Source organism: Passer montanus, unplaced genomic scaffold, assembly GCF_014805655.1.
Source record: "Passer montanus isolate IOZ18808 unplaced genomic scaffold, ASM1480565v1 scaffold355, whole genome shotgun sequence".
NCBI lineage: Eukaryota > Metazoa > Chordata > Aves > Passeriformes > Passeridae > Passer > Passer montanus.
The window spans coordinates 23269-40749 of NW_024368319.1; the positions used below are offsets into that span (position 1 = coordinate 23269).

The 17481-nt window shown below is 58.2% G+C and overlaps 1 protein-coding gene across 1 annotated transcript in view; it reads left to right on the forward strand.

The window, feature by feature from the left end:
• Positions 1–499: 499 nt before the first annotated feature.
• LOC120505734 (structural maintenance of chromosomes protein 1A-like) overlaps positions 500–17481 on the forward strand; it is a gene marked incomplete at its 3' end in the record, with an annotated part of 22481 nt that continues 5499 nt past the window's right edge. Inside the window, exons 1-7 of the mRNA XM_039716546.1 lie at positions 500–745; positions 3158–3323; positions 5320–5513; positions 9778–10016; positions 12630–12888; positions 15783–15923; positions 16740–16771. Of these exons, the coding sequence (XP_039572480.1) occupies positions 614–745; positions 3158–3323; positions 5320–5513; positions 9778–10016; positions 12630–12888; positions 15783–15923; positions 16740–16771 (1163 nt within the window). The remainder of the gene's footprint in view (positions 746–3157; positions 3324–5319; positions 5514–9777; positions 10017–12629; positions 12889–15782; positions 15924–16739; positions 16772–17481) is intronic.

Here is a 17481-nt window from a genome sequence, read left to right on the forward strand (position 1 = left end):
AATCAATTTAAACAGTTAGTGGTTATCATAACTTATTGTTTATTATTCCAAGTTAACTTATAATTTGGGCATCGCAGAATCATTCTGACTGGAAACAACCTCGAGCAATAAATCTTGTCCCAAGGCTTTTTGTCCCCATCACCGACAAACCCGATTTTTACCGAAAATCCCCCAATTTGCGGCGCCCTTTGCCCCATGGCGTCCCCCGTTCCCATGGCGACGGGGCGACCCATTCCGCTTCTCCCCCCTGCCTCCCTCAGACTTGGTACATTCCATGCAAATGACCCCCGCTGGCGCCGCCAACCCTGCGTTCAAACCGGCGACCAATAGAAAGCGAGAAGGCGGGGTTACAGCTAAGATTGACAGCAACCCGAGCCTATCGCGAGGCGTGGCGCCACAGAACCGCCGCTAGAAACCGCCGGCCTATCAGAGGCGAGGAGGCGGGGTTAAGGCGAGGATTGACAGCGCCCTGAGCCAATCGCGAGGCGCAGCGCCAGTTCCCTCAGCGGCCGCCTCAGCCGCCGCTTTCCCGCCCTCCGGCCGCGGCCCCGGCCCGAGACCCCCGGGACCCCCTCAGCCCCCCGGGACCCTCCCGGCACCCCCCGGCCCCGCCATGGGCTTCCTCAAGCTCATCGAGATCGAGAACTTCAAGTCGTACAAGGGCCGCCAGATCATCGGGCCCTTCCGCCGCTTCACCGCCATCATCGGCCCCAATGGCTCCGGTGAGTCCCGGGGGGCTCTCGGGGCTGAGGGGGGGTCAGGGCCGCTCCGGTCGTGGTCTGAGGGGTCACCCCGAATGCTTTGCACCGCCCCGCTCCCGCTCCCTCCTCCCGCCGTGCCCGGGGGGGGTCCCCGTTCCCTGGGGCCCTTCATAAGCCTTGAGTCCCCAATAATTCTCCACAGCTCTTCCTCAACCCCTCCCCTTTCACTCTCTGGGGTCCCCCCTCATTCCGTGGGGTCCCTTTTAAGCCTTGAGGTGCCCAGTAATTCTCTACAGCTCTTCCTTGCCCCCCTCTCTTTGCTCTCTGGGGTCCCCCCTCATTCCTTGGGGTCCTTCCTAAGCCTTGGCTCCCCAATAATTTTCTCTACAGTTTTTCTGCACTCCTCTCTTTTCACTTTCTGGGGTCCCCCCTCGCCTCCCTCCTCTTCCCTGAGGTCTCCCCCTATTCCATGGGGTCTCTCTTAACCTTTGGGATTCCCCAATAATTCTCTACAGCCTTTCTTTGCCCCGCTCTGTTCACTCTGTGGGATCCCCCCCTTGCCTCCTTCCTGTTCCTGTGGGGTTCCCCCTATTCCTTGGGGTCCCTCCTAAGCCTTGAAGTCACCAATAATTCTCTACAGCTTTTTCTCAGTCCCTTCCCTTTCACTCTCTGGGGTCCCCCCTCGCCTCCTTCCTCTTACCATGGGGTTCCCCCTATTCTCTGGGGTCCCTCCTAAGCCTTGGGTCCCCAATAATTCTCTACAGCTCTTCCTCAACCCCTTCCCTTTCACTCTCTGGGGTGCCCCCTTGCCTCCCTTCTCTTCCCCTGGGGTCCCCCCCCACTCCATGGGGTCCCTTCTAAGCTTTGGGGTCCCCCCCATTTCTTACAGCCCCGCCCTCACACCCTGGGGTCCCTCCTCACCCTCCCCCCAAGCCCTTGGCTCCCCTCTCACCTCCCTCCTCTTCCCATGGGGTCCCCCCTATTCCTTGGGGTCCCTCCTAGGCCTTGAAGTCCCCAATAATTCGCTACAGCTCTTATTTGCCTCCCTTTGTTCACTCTCTGGGGTCCCCCCTCGCCTCCCTCCTCTTCCCTGAGGTCTCCCCCTATTCCATGGGATCTCTCTTAACCTTTGGGGTTCCCCAGAAATTCTCTACAGCCCCACTCTGTTCACTCTGAGGGATCCCCCCTTTTCTTCTTCCTCTTCCTGTGGGGTTCCCCCTATTCCCTGGGGTCCCTTTTAAGCCTTGGGGTCCCCAATAATTCTCTACAGCTCTTCCTCGCCCCCATCTCTTCAGTCTCTGGGGTCCCCCCTCACCTCCCTCCTCTTCCTGTGGGGTTCCCCCCCATACCATGGGGTCCCTTGGAAGCTTTGGGGTCCCCCCCATTCCCTACAGCCGGGCATTTCCGTGGGTTTGGGGGCAGTTCTGGGGGTTTTGGGGGCATTTTTGGAGCTGGTTTAGGGTGGGGTTTGGGGGCATTTCCAGGGGTTTGCAGATGGGTTTGGGGACATTTCTGGGGGTTTGGGGGCTTTTCTGGGAGTTTGGGCAATTCTGCAGGTTTTGGGGCTGTTCTGCGGTGTATTTGGGGACACATTTTGGGGTGTTTAGGATTTGGGGGGCACATTTTGGGGTGTTTAGGATTTGGGGGATCCTCCTGACCCCCCAAAATCCCCCCCAAACCCCCCAGCACAGGCAGCTCTGAGGAGTCGTCGTCTCAGTGTGGGTGCAAGGGGGGCACATTTTGGGGGTCACAACATTGTGGGTGGCACAGCTTAGGGTTTGTGGGGCACATTTTGGGGTGTTTAGGATTTGGGGGGGCACATCTTGGGGTGTTTAGGGTTTGGGGGATCTCCCTGACCCCCCAAGATCCCCCCCAAACCCCTCAGCACAGGCAGCTCTGAGGAGGGGGCCAAGGACCAGTGTCAGTGTGGGTGCAAAGGGGGCACAGTTTAGGGTTTGTGGGGCACATCTTGGGGTGTTTAGGATTTGTGGGGCACATTTTAGGGTGTTTAGGGTTTGGGGGATCCCCTGACCCCCCAAAATCCCCCAACACAGGCAGCTCTGGGGAGTCTCAGTGTGGGTGCAAGGGGGCACATTTTGGGGGTCACAATGTTGTGCGGGCACACTTCAGGGTTTGTGGGGCACATTTTGGGGTGTTTAGGATTTAGGGGACACATCTTGGGGTGTTTAGGATTCGGGAGGCACATTTTGGGGTGTTTAGGGTTTAGGGGACACATCTTGGGGAGTTTAGGATTCGGGAGGCACATTTTGGGGGGTTTATGGTTTGGGGGATCTCCCTGACCCCCCAAAATCCCCCCCAAACCCCCCAGCACAGGCAGCTCTGAGGAGGGGGCCAAGGACCAGTGTCAGTGTGGGTGCAAAGGGGGCACAATTTAGGATTTTTAGGGCACATCTTGGGGTGTTTAGGATTTGGGAGGCACATTTTGGGGTGTTTAGGGTTTGGGGGATCCCCCTGACCCCCCAAAATCCCCCGTGCCAGGCAGCTCCTCCGAGTACAAGATCAACAACCGCGTGGTGCAGCTGAGCGAGTACAGCGAGGAGCTGGAGAAGTTGGGCATCCTCATCAAGGCCAGGAACTTCCTCGTCTTCCAGGTGGGGAGAGGTTTGGGGGCGATTTTGGGGTTCTTGGGGGGCAGTTTTGGGGTTTTTGGGGGCGATTTTGGGGTTTTTGGGGGTGATTTGGGGCTTCTGGGGAGGTTTTGGGGAGGCTTTGGGGGCTTTGTGTAGGTTCAGGGGAAGCAGCGTGGGGAGGTTTTTGTGCTCCCAGGAACTGGGGGCTCCCAGGATGGTTTTTGAGGGGGGGTCTCCCTCATTCCCCCACCCGAGGGATCCCCCAGACCCCCGTGGGGATTTAGGGACCCCCCCAAGGGGATTTAGGAACCCCCAGAGGGGATTTAGGAACCCCCTGAGCCCTTTCCCAGGGTTCCATGAATGACCCACAGGAGCTCCCAGGCCTGTTTGGGATCAGCTGCTCCTGGAAGTGCCTCTCTCTGTTGGGATCTCCCACCCCTGGCAGGATTTGGGGATTTGGGAACCCCCCTAGCAGGATTTGGGGATTTGGGAACCCCCCTGGCAGGATTTGGGGACCACCAGTGGGATTTTGGGGCTCTCTGACTCCCATTTTTCCATGACAGCCATTGCCGTGAAGAGCCCCAAGGAGAGCACGGCCCTGTGTGAGGAGATCCCCAGGGATTTAGGGACTCCTGACCCTGAAGGGATTTCAGAACCTCTCTAACAGGATTTAGGGATCATTCTCAGGGATTTAGGAACCCTTCTAACAGGATTTAGGATCATTTCTGCCCTGTTTTTCAGGGAGCAGTGGAGTCCATCGCCATGAAGAACCCCAAGGAGCGCATGGCCCTCTTTGAGGAGATCCCCAGGGATTTAGGGATTCCCTTTTAGGATTTAGGGACCCCTGATCCTACAGGGATTTAGGGATCATTGTCAGTGATTTAGGAACCCCTGTGACAAGATTTAGGACCATTTTTGATCCCATTTTTTCAGAGAGCAGTGGAGTCCATCGCCATGAAGAACCCCAAGGAGCGCATGGCCCTCTTTGAGGAGATCCCCAGGGATTTAGGGATCATTCTCAGGGATTTACGCACGTTTCTACCAGGATTTAGGACCATTTTTGATCCCATTTTTCAGGAGAGCAGTGGAGTCCATCACCATGAAGAACCCCAAGGAGCGCACGGCCCTCTTTGAGGAGATCCCCAGGGATTGAAGGGATTCCTCTCAGGGATTTAGGGACTCCTGACCCTGCAGGGATTTAGGAACTTCTCTAACAGGATTTAGGGATCATTCTTAGGAATTTAGGAACCCCTCTAACAGGATTTAGGATCATTTCTGCCCCATTTTTCAGGGAGCAGTGGAGTCCATCGCCATGAAGAACCCCAAGGAGCGCACGGCCCTCTTTGATGAGATCCCCAGGGATTGAGGGATCCCTGACCCTGCAGGGATTTAGGAACCCTTCTAACAGGATTTAGGATCATTTCTGCCCCCATTTTTTCAGGGAGCAGTGGAATCCATCGCCATGAAGAACCCCAAGGAGCGCACGGCCCTCTTTGAGGAGATCCCCAGGGATTGAGGGATCCCTGACCCTGCAGGGATTTAGAGATCATTCTCAGGGATTTAGGAACCCTTCTAACAGGATTTAGGACCATTTTTGATGCCGTTTTTCAGGGAGCAGTGGAGTCCATCGCCATGAAGAACCCCAAGGAGCGCACGGCTCTCTTTGAGGAGATCCCCAGGGATGTGGGGATCCCCTTTTAGGATTTAGGGACCCTTGATCCTACAGGGATTTAGGGATCATTCTCAGGGATTTAGGAACCCCTGTGACAAGATTTAGGACCATTTTTGATGCCGTTTGTCAGGGAGCAGTGGAGTCCATCGCCATGAAGAACCCCAAGGAGCGCACGGCCCTCTTTGAGGAGATCCCCAGGGATTGAAGGGATTCCTCTCAGGGATTTAGGGACTCCTGACCCTGCAGGGATTTAGGAACTTCTCTAACAGGATTTAGGGATCATTCTTAGGAATTTAGGAACCCCTCTAACAGGATTTAGGATCATTTCTGCCCCATTTTTCAGGGAGCAGTGGAGTATCCATCGCCATGAAGAACCCCAAGGAGCGCACGGCCCTCTTTGAGGAGATCAGCCGCTCGGGCGAGCTCGCCCCCGAGTACGACAAGCGCAAGAAGGAGATGGTCAAGGCCGAGGAGGACACGCAGTTCAACTACCACCGCAAGAAGAACATCGCTGCCGAGCGCAAGGAGGCCAAGCAGGAGAAGGAGGAGGTGGGGAAGGGTGGGAATTCCAGGAAAAAATGGTTTAGGAATGGTTGGATTCATGGGAAAAGTGAGTTTAGTGCTGCTGAGTGCGAGGAGGCCAAGCAGGAGAAGGAGGAGGTGGGGAAGGGTGGGAATTCCAGGAAAAAATGGTTTAGGAATGGTTGGATTCATGGGAAAAGTGAGTTTAGTGCTGCTGAGTGCGAGGAGGCCAAGCAGGAGAAGGAGGAGGTGGGAAAGGATGGGAATTCCGGGAGAAAAGGGGTTGGGAAGGCTGGGAATTGTTGGGAAAATGGGGTTTTGAGAAGGCTTGGAAATCTTGGGAAAGAGGGATTTGGGAAGGCTTGGAATTCTTGGGAAAGTGGGGTTTTGGGAAGGCTGGGAATTCTTGAGAAATGGGGTTTGGGAATGGTTGGATTCCTGGGGAAAACAGGTTTGGGGAATGCTCAGAATCCGTTTTGGGGAAAAAATGAGGTTAAGAATGGTTAGAATCATCAGAAAAACAGGTTTGGGGAATGCTCAGAATCCTGGGCAAAGAGGGGTTTGGGAAGGCATAGAAGTCTTGGGGAAATGGGTTTTAGGAAGGCTGGGAATCCTGGGAAAGGAGGGGTTTTGGGAATGCTCAGAATCCGGGAAAAAAGGGGGTTTGGGAATGCTCAGAATGGTGAGGAAGGAAGGATTTGGGAATGCCTGGAAATCCTGGGAAGAGGGGGTTTGGGAAGGCTGGGAAATCTTGGGAAAGAGGGATTTGGGAATGCTCAGAGCCCCAGGACAAAAGGGGTTGGGAATGGTTGGATTGATGGGAAAAGTGAGTTTTGTGCTGCTGAGCACAAGGAGGCCAAGCAGGAGAAGGAGGAGGTGGGGAAGGATGGGAATTCCAGGAAAAAATGGGGTTAGGAATGGTTGGATTGATGGGAAAAGTGAGTTTAGTGCTGCTGAGTGCGAGGAGGCCAAGCAGGAGAAGGAGGAGGTGGGGAAGGATGGGAAAGTTGGGAAAAAAAGGCTTGGGAATGGTTGGATTGATGGGAAAAGTGAGTTTTGTGCTGCCGAGTGCAAGGAGGCCAAGCAGGAGAAGGAGAAGGTGGGGAAGGAGGGCAATTCCAGGAGAAAAGGGGTTGGGAATGATTGGATTCATGGGAAAAAAGGATTTTGTGCTGCCGAGCGCGAGGAGGCCAAGCAGGAGAAGGAGGAGGTGGGAAACACTGGGGATTTCAGGAAAAAATGGGGTTAGGAAGGTTGGATTGATGGGAAACAAGGATTTTGCACTGCTGAGTGCAAGGAGGCCAAGCAGGAGAAGGAGGAGGTGGGGAAGGATGGGAATTCCAGGAAAAAATGGGGTTAGGAATGGTTGGATTCATGGGAAAAGTGAGTTTAGTGCTGCTGAGTGCGAGGAGGCCAAGCAGGAGAAGGAGGAGGTGGGGAAGGATGGGAAAGTTGGGAAAAAAAGGCTTGGGAATGGTTGGATTGATGGGAAAAAAGAGTTTTGTGCTGCCGAGTGCAAGGAGGCCAAGCAGGAGAAGGGGGAGGTGGGGAAGGATGGGAAAGTTGGGAAAAAAAGGGTTTGGGAAGGCTTGGAATTCTTGGGAAAATGGGGTTTTGAGAAGGCTGGGAATTCTTGGGAAAATAGATAGGGTTTGGGAATGGTTGGATTCCTGGGGAAAACAGGTTTGGGGAATGCTCAGAATCCTGGGAAAAAAGAGGTTTGGGAAGGCTGGGAATTCTTGGGCAAAGAGGGGTTTGGGAATGCTCAGAGCACCAGGACAAAAGGGGTTGGGAATGGTTGGATTCCTGGAAAAAGATTTTTGGGAATATTGGGAAGGTTCTACACAGAGCCAGGGCTGGGAAGGGTCTGGGCAGGGCCTGAGCTCCAGGTGCTCCCAGCCTGAGTCAGGTTTAGGCCCAGCTTTGGGCAACTCCTGGCCAAAGCCGGGCCTAGCCCAGCACAAAGCCCAGGTTTGAGCAGCTCCTGAGCACTGCCAGGCCTGGCTTTGAGCAGCTCCTGGGCACAATCAGGAGGCCCAAACCCTGAGTTTGGGCAATTCCCGGCCAAAGCCAGGCCTAGCCCAGCTCAAGCCCAGCTTTGAGCATCTCCTGGAAAAGCCAGGCCTGGCTTTGAGCATCTCTTGGGCAGAACCAGGCCTGGCTTTGGGCATCTCCTGGGTAGAGCCAGGCCTGGCTTTGGGCATCTCCTGGGCAGAGCCAGGCCCAAAGCCCAGCTTTGAGAAGCTCCTGCTCAGAACCAGGCCTAGGCCCAGCTTTGAGCATCTCCCGGCCAAAGCCCGGCCTGGCCCAGCCCCAAGCTCATCTTTAAGCCTTTCCTGGGCAGAGCCAGGCCCAAACCTTGAGTTTGATCAACTCCTGGGCGGAACCAGGCCTGGCTTTGAGCATCTCCTGGCAGAACCAGGCCCAAACCCTGAGTTTGAGCATCTCCTGGGCCAAAGCCAGGCCTAGCCCAGCCCCAAGCTCATCTTTAAGCCTTTCCTGGGCAGAGTCAGGTCTGGCTTTGACCATCTCCTGGCAGAACCAGGCCCAAATCTTGAGTTTGATCAACTCCTGGGCAGAGGCAGGCCTAGCCCAGCCCCAAGCTCTTCTTTAAGCATTTCCTGGGCAGAACCAGGCCTAGGCCCAGCTTTGAGCATCTCCCGGCCAAAGCCCGGCCTGGCCCAGCCCCAAGCTCATCTTTAAGCATTTCCTGGGCAGAGCCAGGCCCAAACCCTGAGTCTGAGCATCTCTTGGGCAGAACCAGGCCTGGCTTTGATCATCTCCCAGCCAAAGCCTGGCCTGGCCCAGCCCCAAGCTCATCTTTAAGCCTTTCCTGGGCAGAGCCAGGCCTAGCCCAACCCAAAGCTCATCTTTGAGCCACTCCTGCCCAGAGCCAGGCCTGGCTTTGAGCATCTCCTGGCAGAACCAGGCCCAAACCCTGAGTTTGAGCATCTCCTGGGCCAAAGCCAGGCCTGGCCCAGCCCCAAGCTCATCTTTAAGCATTTCCTGGACAGAGCCAGGCCCAAACCCTGAGTCTGAGCATCTCTTGGGCAGAGCCAGGCCTGGCTTTGATCATCTCCCAGCCAAAGCCTGGCCTGGCCCAGCCCCAAGCTCATCTTTAAGCATTTCCTGGGCAGAACCAGGCCTGGCTTTGACCATCTCCGGGCCAAAGCCTGGCCTAGCCCAGACCCAGCCTAACCCAGGCCTGGCCCAGCTTTGAGAAGATTCTGCTCAGAACCAGGTCTGGCTTTGATGATCTCTGGGCCAAAGCCCGGCCTAGCCAGTACCAAGCTCATGTTTAAGCATTTCCTGGGCAGAGCCAGGCCCAAACCCTGAGTTTGAGCAATTCTTGGCCAGAACCAGGTCTGGCTTTGAGCATCTCCTGGGCAGAACCAGGCCTGGCTTTGAGCAGCTCCTGGGCAGAACCAGGCCTGGCTTTGAGCAGCTCCTGGGCAGAGCCAGGCCTGGCCCAGCCCCAAGCTCATCTTTAAGCCTTTCCTGGGCAGAGCCAGGCCTGGCCCAGCCCAAGCCCAGCTTTGAGCATCTCCTGACAGAACCAGGCCTGGCTTTGAGCAGCTCCTGGCAGAACCAGGCCCAAACCCTGAGTCTGAGCAGCTCCTGGCCAGAGCCAGGCCTGGCCCAGCCCCAGCCCAGCTTTGACCATCTCCTGGCAGAACCAGGCCTGGCTTTGACCATCTCCGGGCCAAAGCCTGGCCTAGCCCAGACCCAGCCTAACCCAGGCCTAGGCCCAGCTTTGACCATCTCTGGGCCAAAGCCCGGCCTAGCCCAGCCCCAAGCTCATCTTTAAGCCTTTCCTGGGCAGAACCAGGCCTAGCCCAGCCCCAAGCTCATCTTTAAGCCTTTCCTGGGCAGAGCCAGGCCTGGCCCAGCCCAAGCCCAGCTTTGAGCATCTCCTGACAGAACCAGGCCTGGCTTTGAGCAGCTCCTGGCAGAACCAGGCCCAAACCCTGAGTCTGAGCAGCTCCTGGCCAGAGCCAGGCCTGGCCCAGCCCCAGCCCAGCTTTGACCATCTCCTGGCAGAACCAGGCCTGGCTTTGACCATCTCCGGGCCAAAGCCTGGCCTAGCCCAGACCCAGCCTAACCCAGGCCTAGGCCCAGCTTTGACCATCTCTGGGCCAAAGCCCGGCCTAGCCCAGCCCCAAGCTCATCTTTAAGCCTTTCCTGGGCAGAACCAGGCCTAGCCCAGCCCCAAGCTCATCTTTAAGCCTTTCCTGGGCAGAGCCAGGCCTAGCCCGGCCCGGCCCGGCCCCGCTGACTGGCCTCCCCGCAGGCTGACCGGTACCAGCGGCTCAAGGACGAGGTGGTTCGGGCCCAGGTGCAGCTGCAGCTCTTCAAACTGTTCCACAACGAGGCCGAGATCGAGAAGCTCAACAAGGAGCTGGGGCTGAAGAACCGCGAGATCGACAAGGACAAGAAGAGGATGGACAGGGTGGAGGACGAGCTCAAGGACCGCAAGAAGGAGCTGGGCAAAATGATGAGGGAGCAGCAGCAGATCGAGAAGGAGATCAAGTGAGGAGCCGGGCACGGGGCGGAGAGACCGAAAGTCGGGGAGGGCTGGGGGAAAGGTGGAATTATTTGGGTTGGAATGTTTTAAAACCAGGTTTAAATTCTGGTTTCATGAGCAGGGACACCTTCCCAGACCAGGGGGTTCCAGATCTTGGACAGTCCCAGCCTGTGTCCATGACAGAGAGGCTCCAAAACCTGGAGTGGTTTGGGTTGGAAAACCTGGAATTATTTGGGTTGGAATGTTTAAAAGCCAGGTTTAAATTCCCACCCAGGTTCCATGGGCAGGGACAGCTTCACACCTTCCCAGTCCAGGTGGTTCCAAATCTCATCCCACTCCAGCTGGAAAATTCCAGCCTGGCTCCATGACAGAGGGGCTCTAAAATCTGGAATTGTTTGGGTTGGAATGTTTAAAAACCAGGTTTAAATTCAGGTTCCATGGGCAGGGACAGCTTCACACCTTCCCAGTCCAGGTGGTTCCAAATCTCATCCCACTCCAGCTGGACAATCCCAGCTTTCCCAGCCTGTCTCCATGGCTGAGGGGCTCTAAAATCTGGAATTATTTGGGTTGGAATGTTTAAAAACCAGGTTTACTCTCCAGTTCCATGGGCAGGGACAGCTTCACAGATCAGTGAGTTCCAGATCTTGGACAATCCAGTGTCTGTGGCAGGGGGGCTTCAAAACCTAGAATTATTTGGGTTGCAATATTTAAAAACCAGGTTTAAATTCCGGTTCCATGGGCACGGACACCTTCACACCTTCCCAGTCCAAATCTCATCCCACTCCAGCTGGACAATCCCAGCTTTACCAGCCTGTCTCCATGGCTGAGGGGCTCCAGAACCTGGAATTGTTTGGGTTGGAATGTTTAAAAACCAGGTTTAAATTCTGGTTCCATGGGCAGGGACAGCTTCACATCTTCACAGTCCAGGAGGTTCCAAAGCTGGGACAATCCCAGCCTGGCTCCATGGCTGAGGGGCTCCAAAAGCCTGGAGTGGCTTGAGTGGGAAAAGATGGAATTATTTAGGTTGGAATATTTAAAAACCAGGTTTAAATTCTGGTTCCATGGCCAGGGACAGCTTCACACCTTCCCAGACCAAATCTCATCCCACTCCAGCTGGACAATCCCAGCTTTACCAGCCTGTCTCCATGGCTGAGGGGCTCCAGAACCTGGAATTGTTTGGGTTGGAATGTTTAAAAACCAGGTTTAAATTCTGGTTCCATGGGCAGGGATACCTTCACAGACCAGGGGGTTCCAAATCTTGGACAGTCCCAGCCTGTCTCCATGGCTGAGGGGCTCCAAAACCTGGAGTGGTTTGCTGGACAATCCCAGCGTTCCCAGCCTGGCTCTGTGGCTGAGGGGCTCCAGAACCTGGAATTATCTGGGTGGGAATGTTTAAAAACCAGGTTTAAGTTCTGGTCAGGCCCAAAACCAGGCCCAAACTCCCAAACCAGGCCCAAACTCAGGCCCAAAACCAGGCCCAAAAAGCAGGCCCAAACCCCAAAATCGGGCCCAAAATCAGGTCCAAAACCAGGCCCAAACCCCAAAATCAGGCCCAAAGCCAGGCCCAAACTCCCAAACCAGGCCCAAACTAGGCCCAAACGCCAAAATTGGGCCCGAAATCAGGCCCAAAACCAGGCCCAAACCCCAAAATCAGACCCAAAATCAGGCCCAAACCCCAAAATCAGGCACAAAACCAGGCCCAAACTCCCATACCAAGCCCAAATCCCGGCCCAAGTCCCAAGGCAGGCCCAAACTCCCAAAACCAGGCTCAAACCCCAAAATCAGGCCCAAACTTCCAAATTGGGCCCAAAACCAGGCCCAAACTTCCAAATCAGGTCCCAAACCAGGCCCAAACTCCCAAACCAGGCCCAAACTCCCAAACCAGGCCCAAAACCAGGCCCAAACCCCAAAACCAGGCCCAAACCGTGGCCCAAACTCCCAAGGCAGGCCCAAACCGCGGCCCAAACTCTCAAACCAGGCCCAAACTCCCAAACCAGGCCCAAAACCAGGCCCAAACTCCCAAACCAGGCCCAAAACCAGGCCCAAACCCCAAAACCAGGCCCAAACCGCGGCCCAAACTCCCAAGGCAGGCCCAAACCGCGGCCCAAACTCCCAAACCAGGCCCAAACCGAGGCCCAAACTCCCAAACCAGGCCCAAACTCCCAAACCAGGCCCAAAACCAGGCCCAAACCCCAAAATCAGACCCAAAATCAGGCCCAAACCCCAAAATCAGGCACAAAACCAGGCCCAAACTCCCATACCAAGCCCAAATCCCGGCCCAAGTCCCAAGGCAGGCCCAAACTCCCAAAACCAGGCTCAAACCCCAAAATCAGGCCCAAACTCCCAAATTGGGCCCAAAACCAGGCCCAAACTTCCAAATCAGGTCCCAAACCAGGCCCAAACTCCCAAACCAGGCCCAAACTCCCAAACCAGGCCCAAACCCCAAAACCAGGCCGAAACCGCGGCCCAAACTCCCAAGGCAGGCCGAAACCGCGGCCCAAACTCCCAAGGCAGGCCCAAACCGCGGCCCAAACTCCCAAACCAGGCCCAAACCCCGGCCCAAGTGCCAAAGCCAGGCCCAAACGGCGGCCCAAGTGGCAGAGCCCACGTGGTTTCAGGGAGAAGGACTCGGAGCTGAACCAGAAGCGCCCGCAGTACATCAAGGCCAAGGAGAACACCTCGCACAAGATCAAGAAGCTGGAGGCGGCGCGCAAGTCGCTGCAGAACGCCCAGAAGCAGTACAAGAAACGCAAGGCCGACATGGACGAGCTGGAGAAGGAGATGCTGTCCGTGGAGAAATCCCGGCAGGAGTTCGAGGAGCGCATGGAGGAGGAGAGCCAGAGCCAGGGCAGGGACCTGACCCTGGAGGAGAACCAGGTATGGGGTAGGACAGGTGGGATTTGGGGATTTGGGGGTTTGGGAGGGATGGAGGAGAGCCAGAGCCAGGGCAGGGACCTGGCCCTGGAGGAGAACCAGGTACGGCGGGGATCCCCTGGGATTTGGGGTCTGGGAACCAGGTACAGGGTGATCCCCTGGGATTTGGGGTCTGAGAGGGAGCTGACCCTGGAGGAGAACCAGGTATGAGGTAATCACCTGGGATTTGGGAATCTAAAGGAGTACAAGCTGATAGGTTGGGATTTGGGGGTTTGGGGTCTGGGAGGGATGGAGGAGAGCCAGAGCCAGGGCAGGGACCTGACCCTGGAGGAGAACCAGGTATGAGGTGATCACCTGGGATTTGGGAATTTGGGAGGGATGGAGGCGAGTCAGAGCCAGGGCAGGGACCTGGCCCTGGAGCACAACCAGGTATGGGGGGGATTTGGGGTCTGGGAACCAGGTATGGGGTGATCCCATGGGATTTGGGGTCTGGGAACCAGGTACAGGCTGATCCCGTGGGATTTGGGGATTTGGGGTTTGGGGGGATGGAGGAGAGCCAGAGCCAGGGCAGGGACCTGGCCCTGGAGCACAACCAGGTACGGGGGGGATTTGGGGTTTGGGAACCAGGTATGGGGTGATCCCATGGGATTTGGGGTCTGGGAACCAGGTACCGGCTGATCCCGTGGGATTTGGGGATTTGGGGTTTGGGGGGATGGAGGAGAGCCAGAGCCAGGGCAGGGACCTGGCCCTGGAGCACAACCAGGTACGGGGGGGATTTGGGGTTTGGGGGGATGGAGGAGAGCCAGAGCCAGGGCAGGGACCTGACCCTGGAGGAGAACCAGGTACGGGGTGATCCCGTGGGATTTGGGGGGATGGAGAATCTCACCTTGGAGGAGAAGCAGGTACGGGGGGGATTTGGGGACTTGAGAGGGATGGAGATCTCACCTTGGAGGAGAAGCAGGTACGGGGTGGGATTTGGGGTCTGGGAGGGATGGAGATCTCACCTTGGAGGAGAAGCAGGTGTGGGCTGATCCCATGGGATTTGGGAAGGGCTCTCTGGAGCTCCAGGTGAGCCCCCCCCAGGTGAGCTGGCCCAGGTGTGCTGATCCTGTGGGGTTTGGGGAGGGATCCCAGGTGAGCTGACCCCAGGATGTGGGAAGGGCTCCCAGGTGAGCTCTCAGGTGTGCTGACCCAGGCGAGCCCCCAGGTGAGCCCCAGGTGAGCTGACCCAGGTGAGCTGACCCAGGATGTGGGAGGGGCTCCCAGGTGAGCTCTCAGGTGTGCTGACCCAGGCGAGCCCCCAGGTGAGCCCCAGGTGCCCCCAGGTGAGCCGACCCAGGTGAGCTGACCCCAGGATGTGGGAGGGGCTCCCAGGTGAGCCCCCAGGTGAGCCCCAGGTGCCCCCAGGTGAGCCGACCCAGGTGAGCTGACCCAGGATGTGGGAGGGGCTCCCAGGTGAGCCCCAGGTGAGCTGCCTGGGGCTGATCCTGTGAGGTTTGGACAGGGATCCTGAGCTGCCCCTGGCTCCCAGGTGAGCCCCAGGTGAGCTCCCTAGGACTGATCCTGTGAGGTTTGGGGAGGGATCCTGAGCTGCCCCTGGCTCCCAGGTGAGTCCCCCGGGTCAGCTGTCCCCAGGTGAACCCCCAGGTGAGCTGATCCTGTGGGGTTTGGGGAGGGATCCCAGGTACCCCTCAGGTGAGCTGACCCAGGTGCCCCCAGGTCAGCTGTCCCAGGTGAGCCCCCAGGTGAGCTGATCCTGTGGGGTTTGGGGAGGGATCCCAGGTACCCCTCAGGTGAGCTGTCCCAGGTGCCCCCAGGTGAGCTGTCCCAGGTGAGCTGCCCCCCCAGGTGAGCTGCCCCAGGTGAACCCCCAGGTGAGCTGATCCTGTGGGGTTTGGGGAGGGATCCCAGGTGCCCCCCAGGTGATCTGTCCCCCCAGGTGAGTTGTCCCCCTAGGTGAGCTGTCCCAGGTGATCTGTCCCCCCAGGTGAGCTGCCCCCCCAGGTGAGTTGTCCCCCCAGGTGAGCTGTCCCAGGTGAGCCCTGCAGGTGAGCTGACCCCCCAGGTGAACCCCCAGGTGTGCTGATCCTGTGGGGTTTGGGGAGGGATCCCAGGTGAGCTGACCCAGGTGAGCCCCCAAGTGAGCCCCAGGTGAGCCCCCCAGGTGATCTGACCCCCCAGGTGTCCCCAGGTGAGCCCCAGGTGAGCTGTCCCCCCAGGTGAGCTGCCCCAGGTGATCTGACCCCCCAGGTGTCCCCAGGTGAGCTGCCCCAGGTGAGCCCCCAGGTGATCTGACCCCCCAGGTGTCCCCAGGTGAGCCCCAGGTGAGCTGTCCCCCCAGGTGAGAGCCAAGCTGAGCCCCCCACAGTGTCCCAAACCGTCCCCTGGGCCCCCCACAGTGTCCCCAACTGTCCCCTGGGGCCATCTGAGCCAACCTGAGCCCCCTATAGCGTCCCCAACAGTCCCCTGGGCCCTCTGCGGTGTCCCCAACTGTCCCTTGGGCCCCCCTGACCCTGCTGACCCCTGTCTGTCCCCCCGTCTGTCCCAGGCCAAGATCAAGCAGAAGCTGCGGGAGATCGAGGAGAACCAGAAGCGCATCGAGAAGCTCGAGGAGTACATCGCCACCAGCAAGTGGGTGACACGTCCCCAAGGGGCTGGAGTGTCCCCATCTGGAGTGTCCCCAAGGGGGCTGGAGTGTTCTCAGGGTGTCCCCAGGGGCTGGAGGGTCACCAGGGGGGGCTGGAGTGTCCCCAAGTGGGGCTGGAGTGTCACCAGGGTGTCCCCGGGAGGGTAGAGGGTCCCCAAGGTGTCCCCAGGGGGTTGAGTGTCCCCAAGGGGGGCTGCAGTGTCCCCAGGGTGTCCCCACCCCGGTGACGTGTCCCCGTCCCCGTCCCCAGGTGAAGAAGTACCACCGGCTGAAGGAGGAGGCCAGCAAGCGCGCGGCCACGCTGGCGCAGGAGCTGGAGAAGTTCAACCGCGACCAGAAGGCCGACCAGGACCGCCTGGACCTGGAGGAGAGGAAGAAGGTGGAGACCGAGGTGAGCGGGGCCCTGCAGTGTCCCCAGCTGTGCCCTGGGCCCCCACGGTGTCCCCAGCTCTGCCCTGGGCCACCCACAGTGTCCCCAGCTGTGCCCTGGGCCCCCCACGGTGTCCCCAGCTGTCCCCTGGGCCACCCACGGCGTCCCCAGCTGTCCCCTGGGCCCCCCACGGTGTCCCCAGCTGTGCCCTGGGCCACCCACGGTGTCCCCAGCTGTGCCCTGGGCCCCCTGAGCCCCCCATGGTGTCCCCAACTGTGCCCTGGGCCCCTGCAGTGTCCCCAGCTGTCCCCTGGGCCACCCACGGTGTCCCCAGCTGTCCCCTGGGGCCACCTGAGGCCACCTGAGCCCCCTTGGGCCCCCCTGAGGCCACCTGAGCCCTCCTGAGGCCACCTGAGCCCCCCACAGTGTCCCCAACTGTCCCCTGGGGCCACCTCAGCCCCCCTGGGACCACCTGAGACCACCTGAGCCCCCCATGATGTCCCCAACTGTCCTCTGGGCCCACCTGAGCCCCCCATGGCCAACCTAAGGCCATCTGAGCCCCCCACAGTGTCCCAAACTGTCCCCTGAGCACCCCTGAGCCCCCCACAGTGTCCCAAACTGTCCCCTGGGGCCACCTGAGCCCTCCTGGGGCCACCTGAGCCCCCCATGGTGTCCCCAACTGTCCCCTGAGCATCCCTGAGCCCCCCACAGTGTCCCCAGCTGTCCCCTGGGCCCCCCACGGTGTCCCCAATTGTCCTGCCCCAAACCCCCCAAATCCCCTTTTTCACCCCCCAAATCCCCCTTTTCACCCCCCAAACCCTCTTTTCTCCCCCCCAGACAATCCCTGGAGGAGCAGAAATGTCCAGGGGGTGTGGGATCAGCCCCCCAAATCCCATTTTTCACCCCCCAAACCCCCTTTTTCACCCCCCAGATCCCCTTTTTCACTCCCCAAAACCCCTCTTCTCCCACCCAGGCAGTCCCTGGAGTAGCAGAAACATCTCAAGGGTGTAGGAGCAACCCCCTAAATCCCATTTTTCACCCCCAAACCCCTTTTTTCCCCCACCAGGCAGTCCCTGGTGGAGCAGAAACACCTCAAGGGTCTGGGATCAACCCCCCAAATCTCCTTTTTCACTCCCAAACCCCCCAAAATCCTGGTTTTCACCCCCCCAAACCCCCATTTTCACCCCCCAAACCCCCTTTTCCCATCAGACAGTCCCTGGAGGAGCAGAAACACCTCAAGGGTCTGGGATCAACCCCCCAAATCTCCTTTTTCACTCCCAAACCCCCCAAAATCCTGGTTTTCACCCCCCAAACCCCCATTTTCAGCCCCCAAACCCCCTTTTCCCATCAGGCAGTCCCTGGAGGAGCAGAAACACCTCAAGGGTCTGGGATCAACCCCCCAAATCTCCTTTTTCACTCCCAAACCCCCCAAAATCCTGGTTTTCACCCCCCAACCCCCCTTTCCCCCCCCAGGCAATCCCTGGAGGAGCAGAAGCGCCTGGAGGGTCTGGGATTGACCCCCCAAATCTCCTTTTTCACCCCTCAAACCCCCATTTTCACCCCCAAACCCCCCCATATC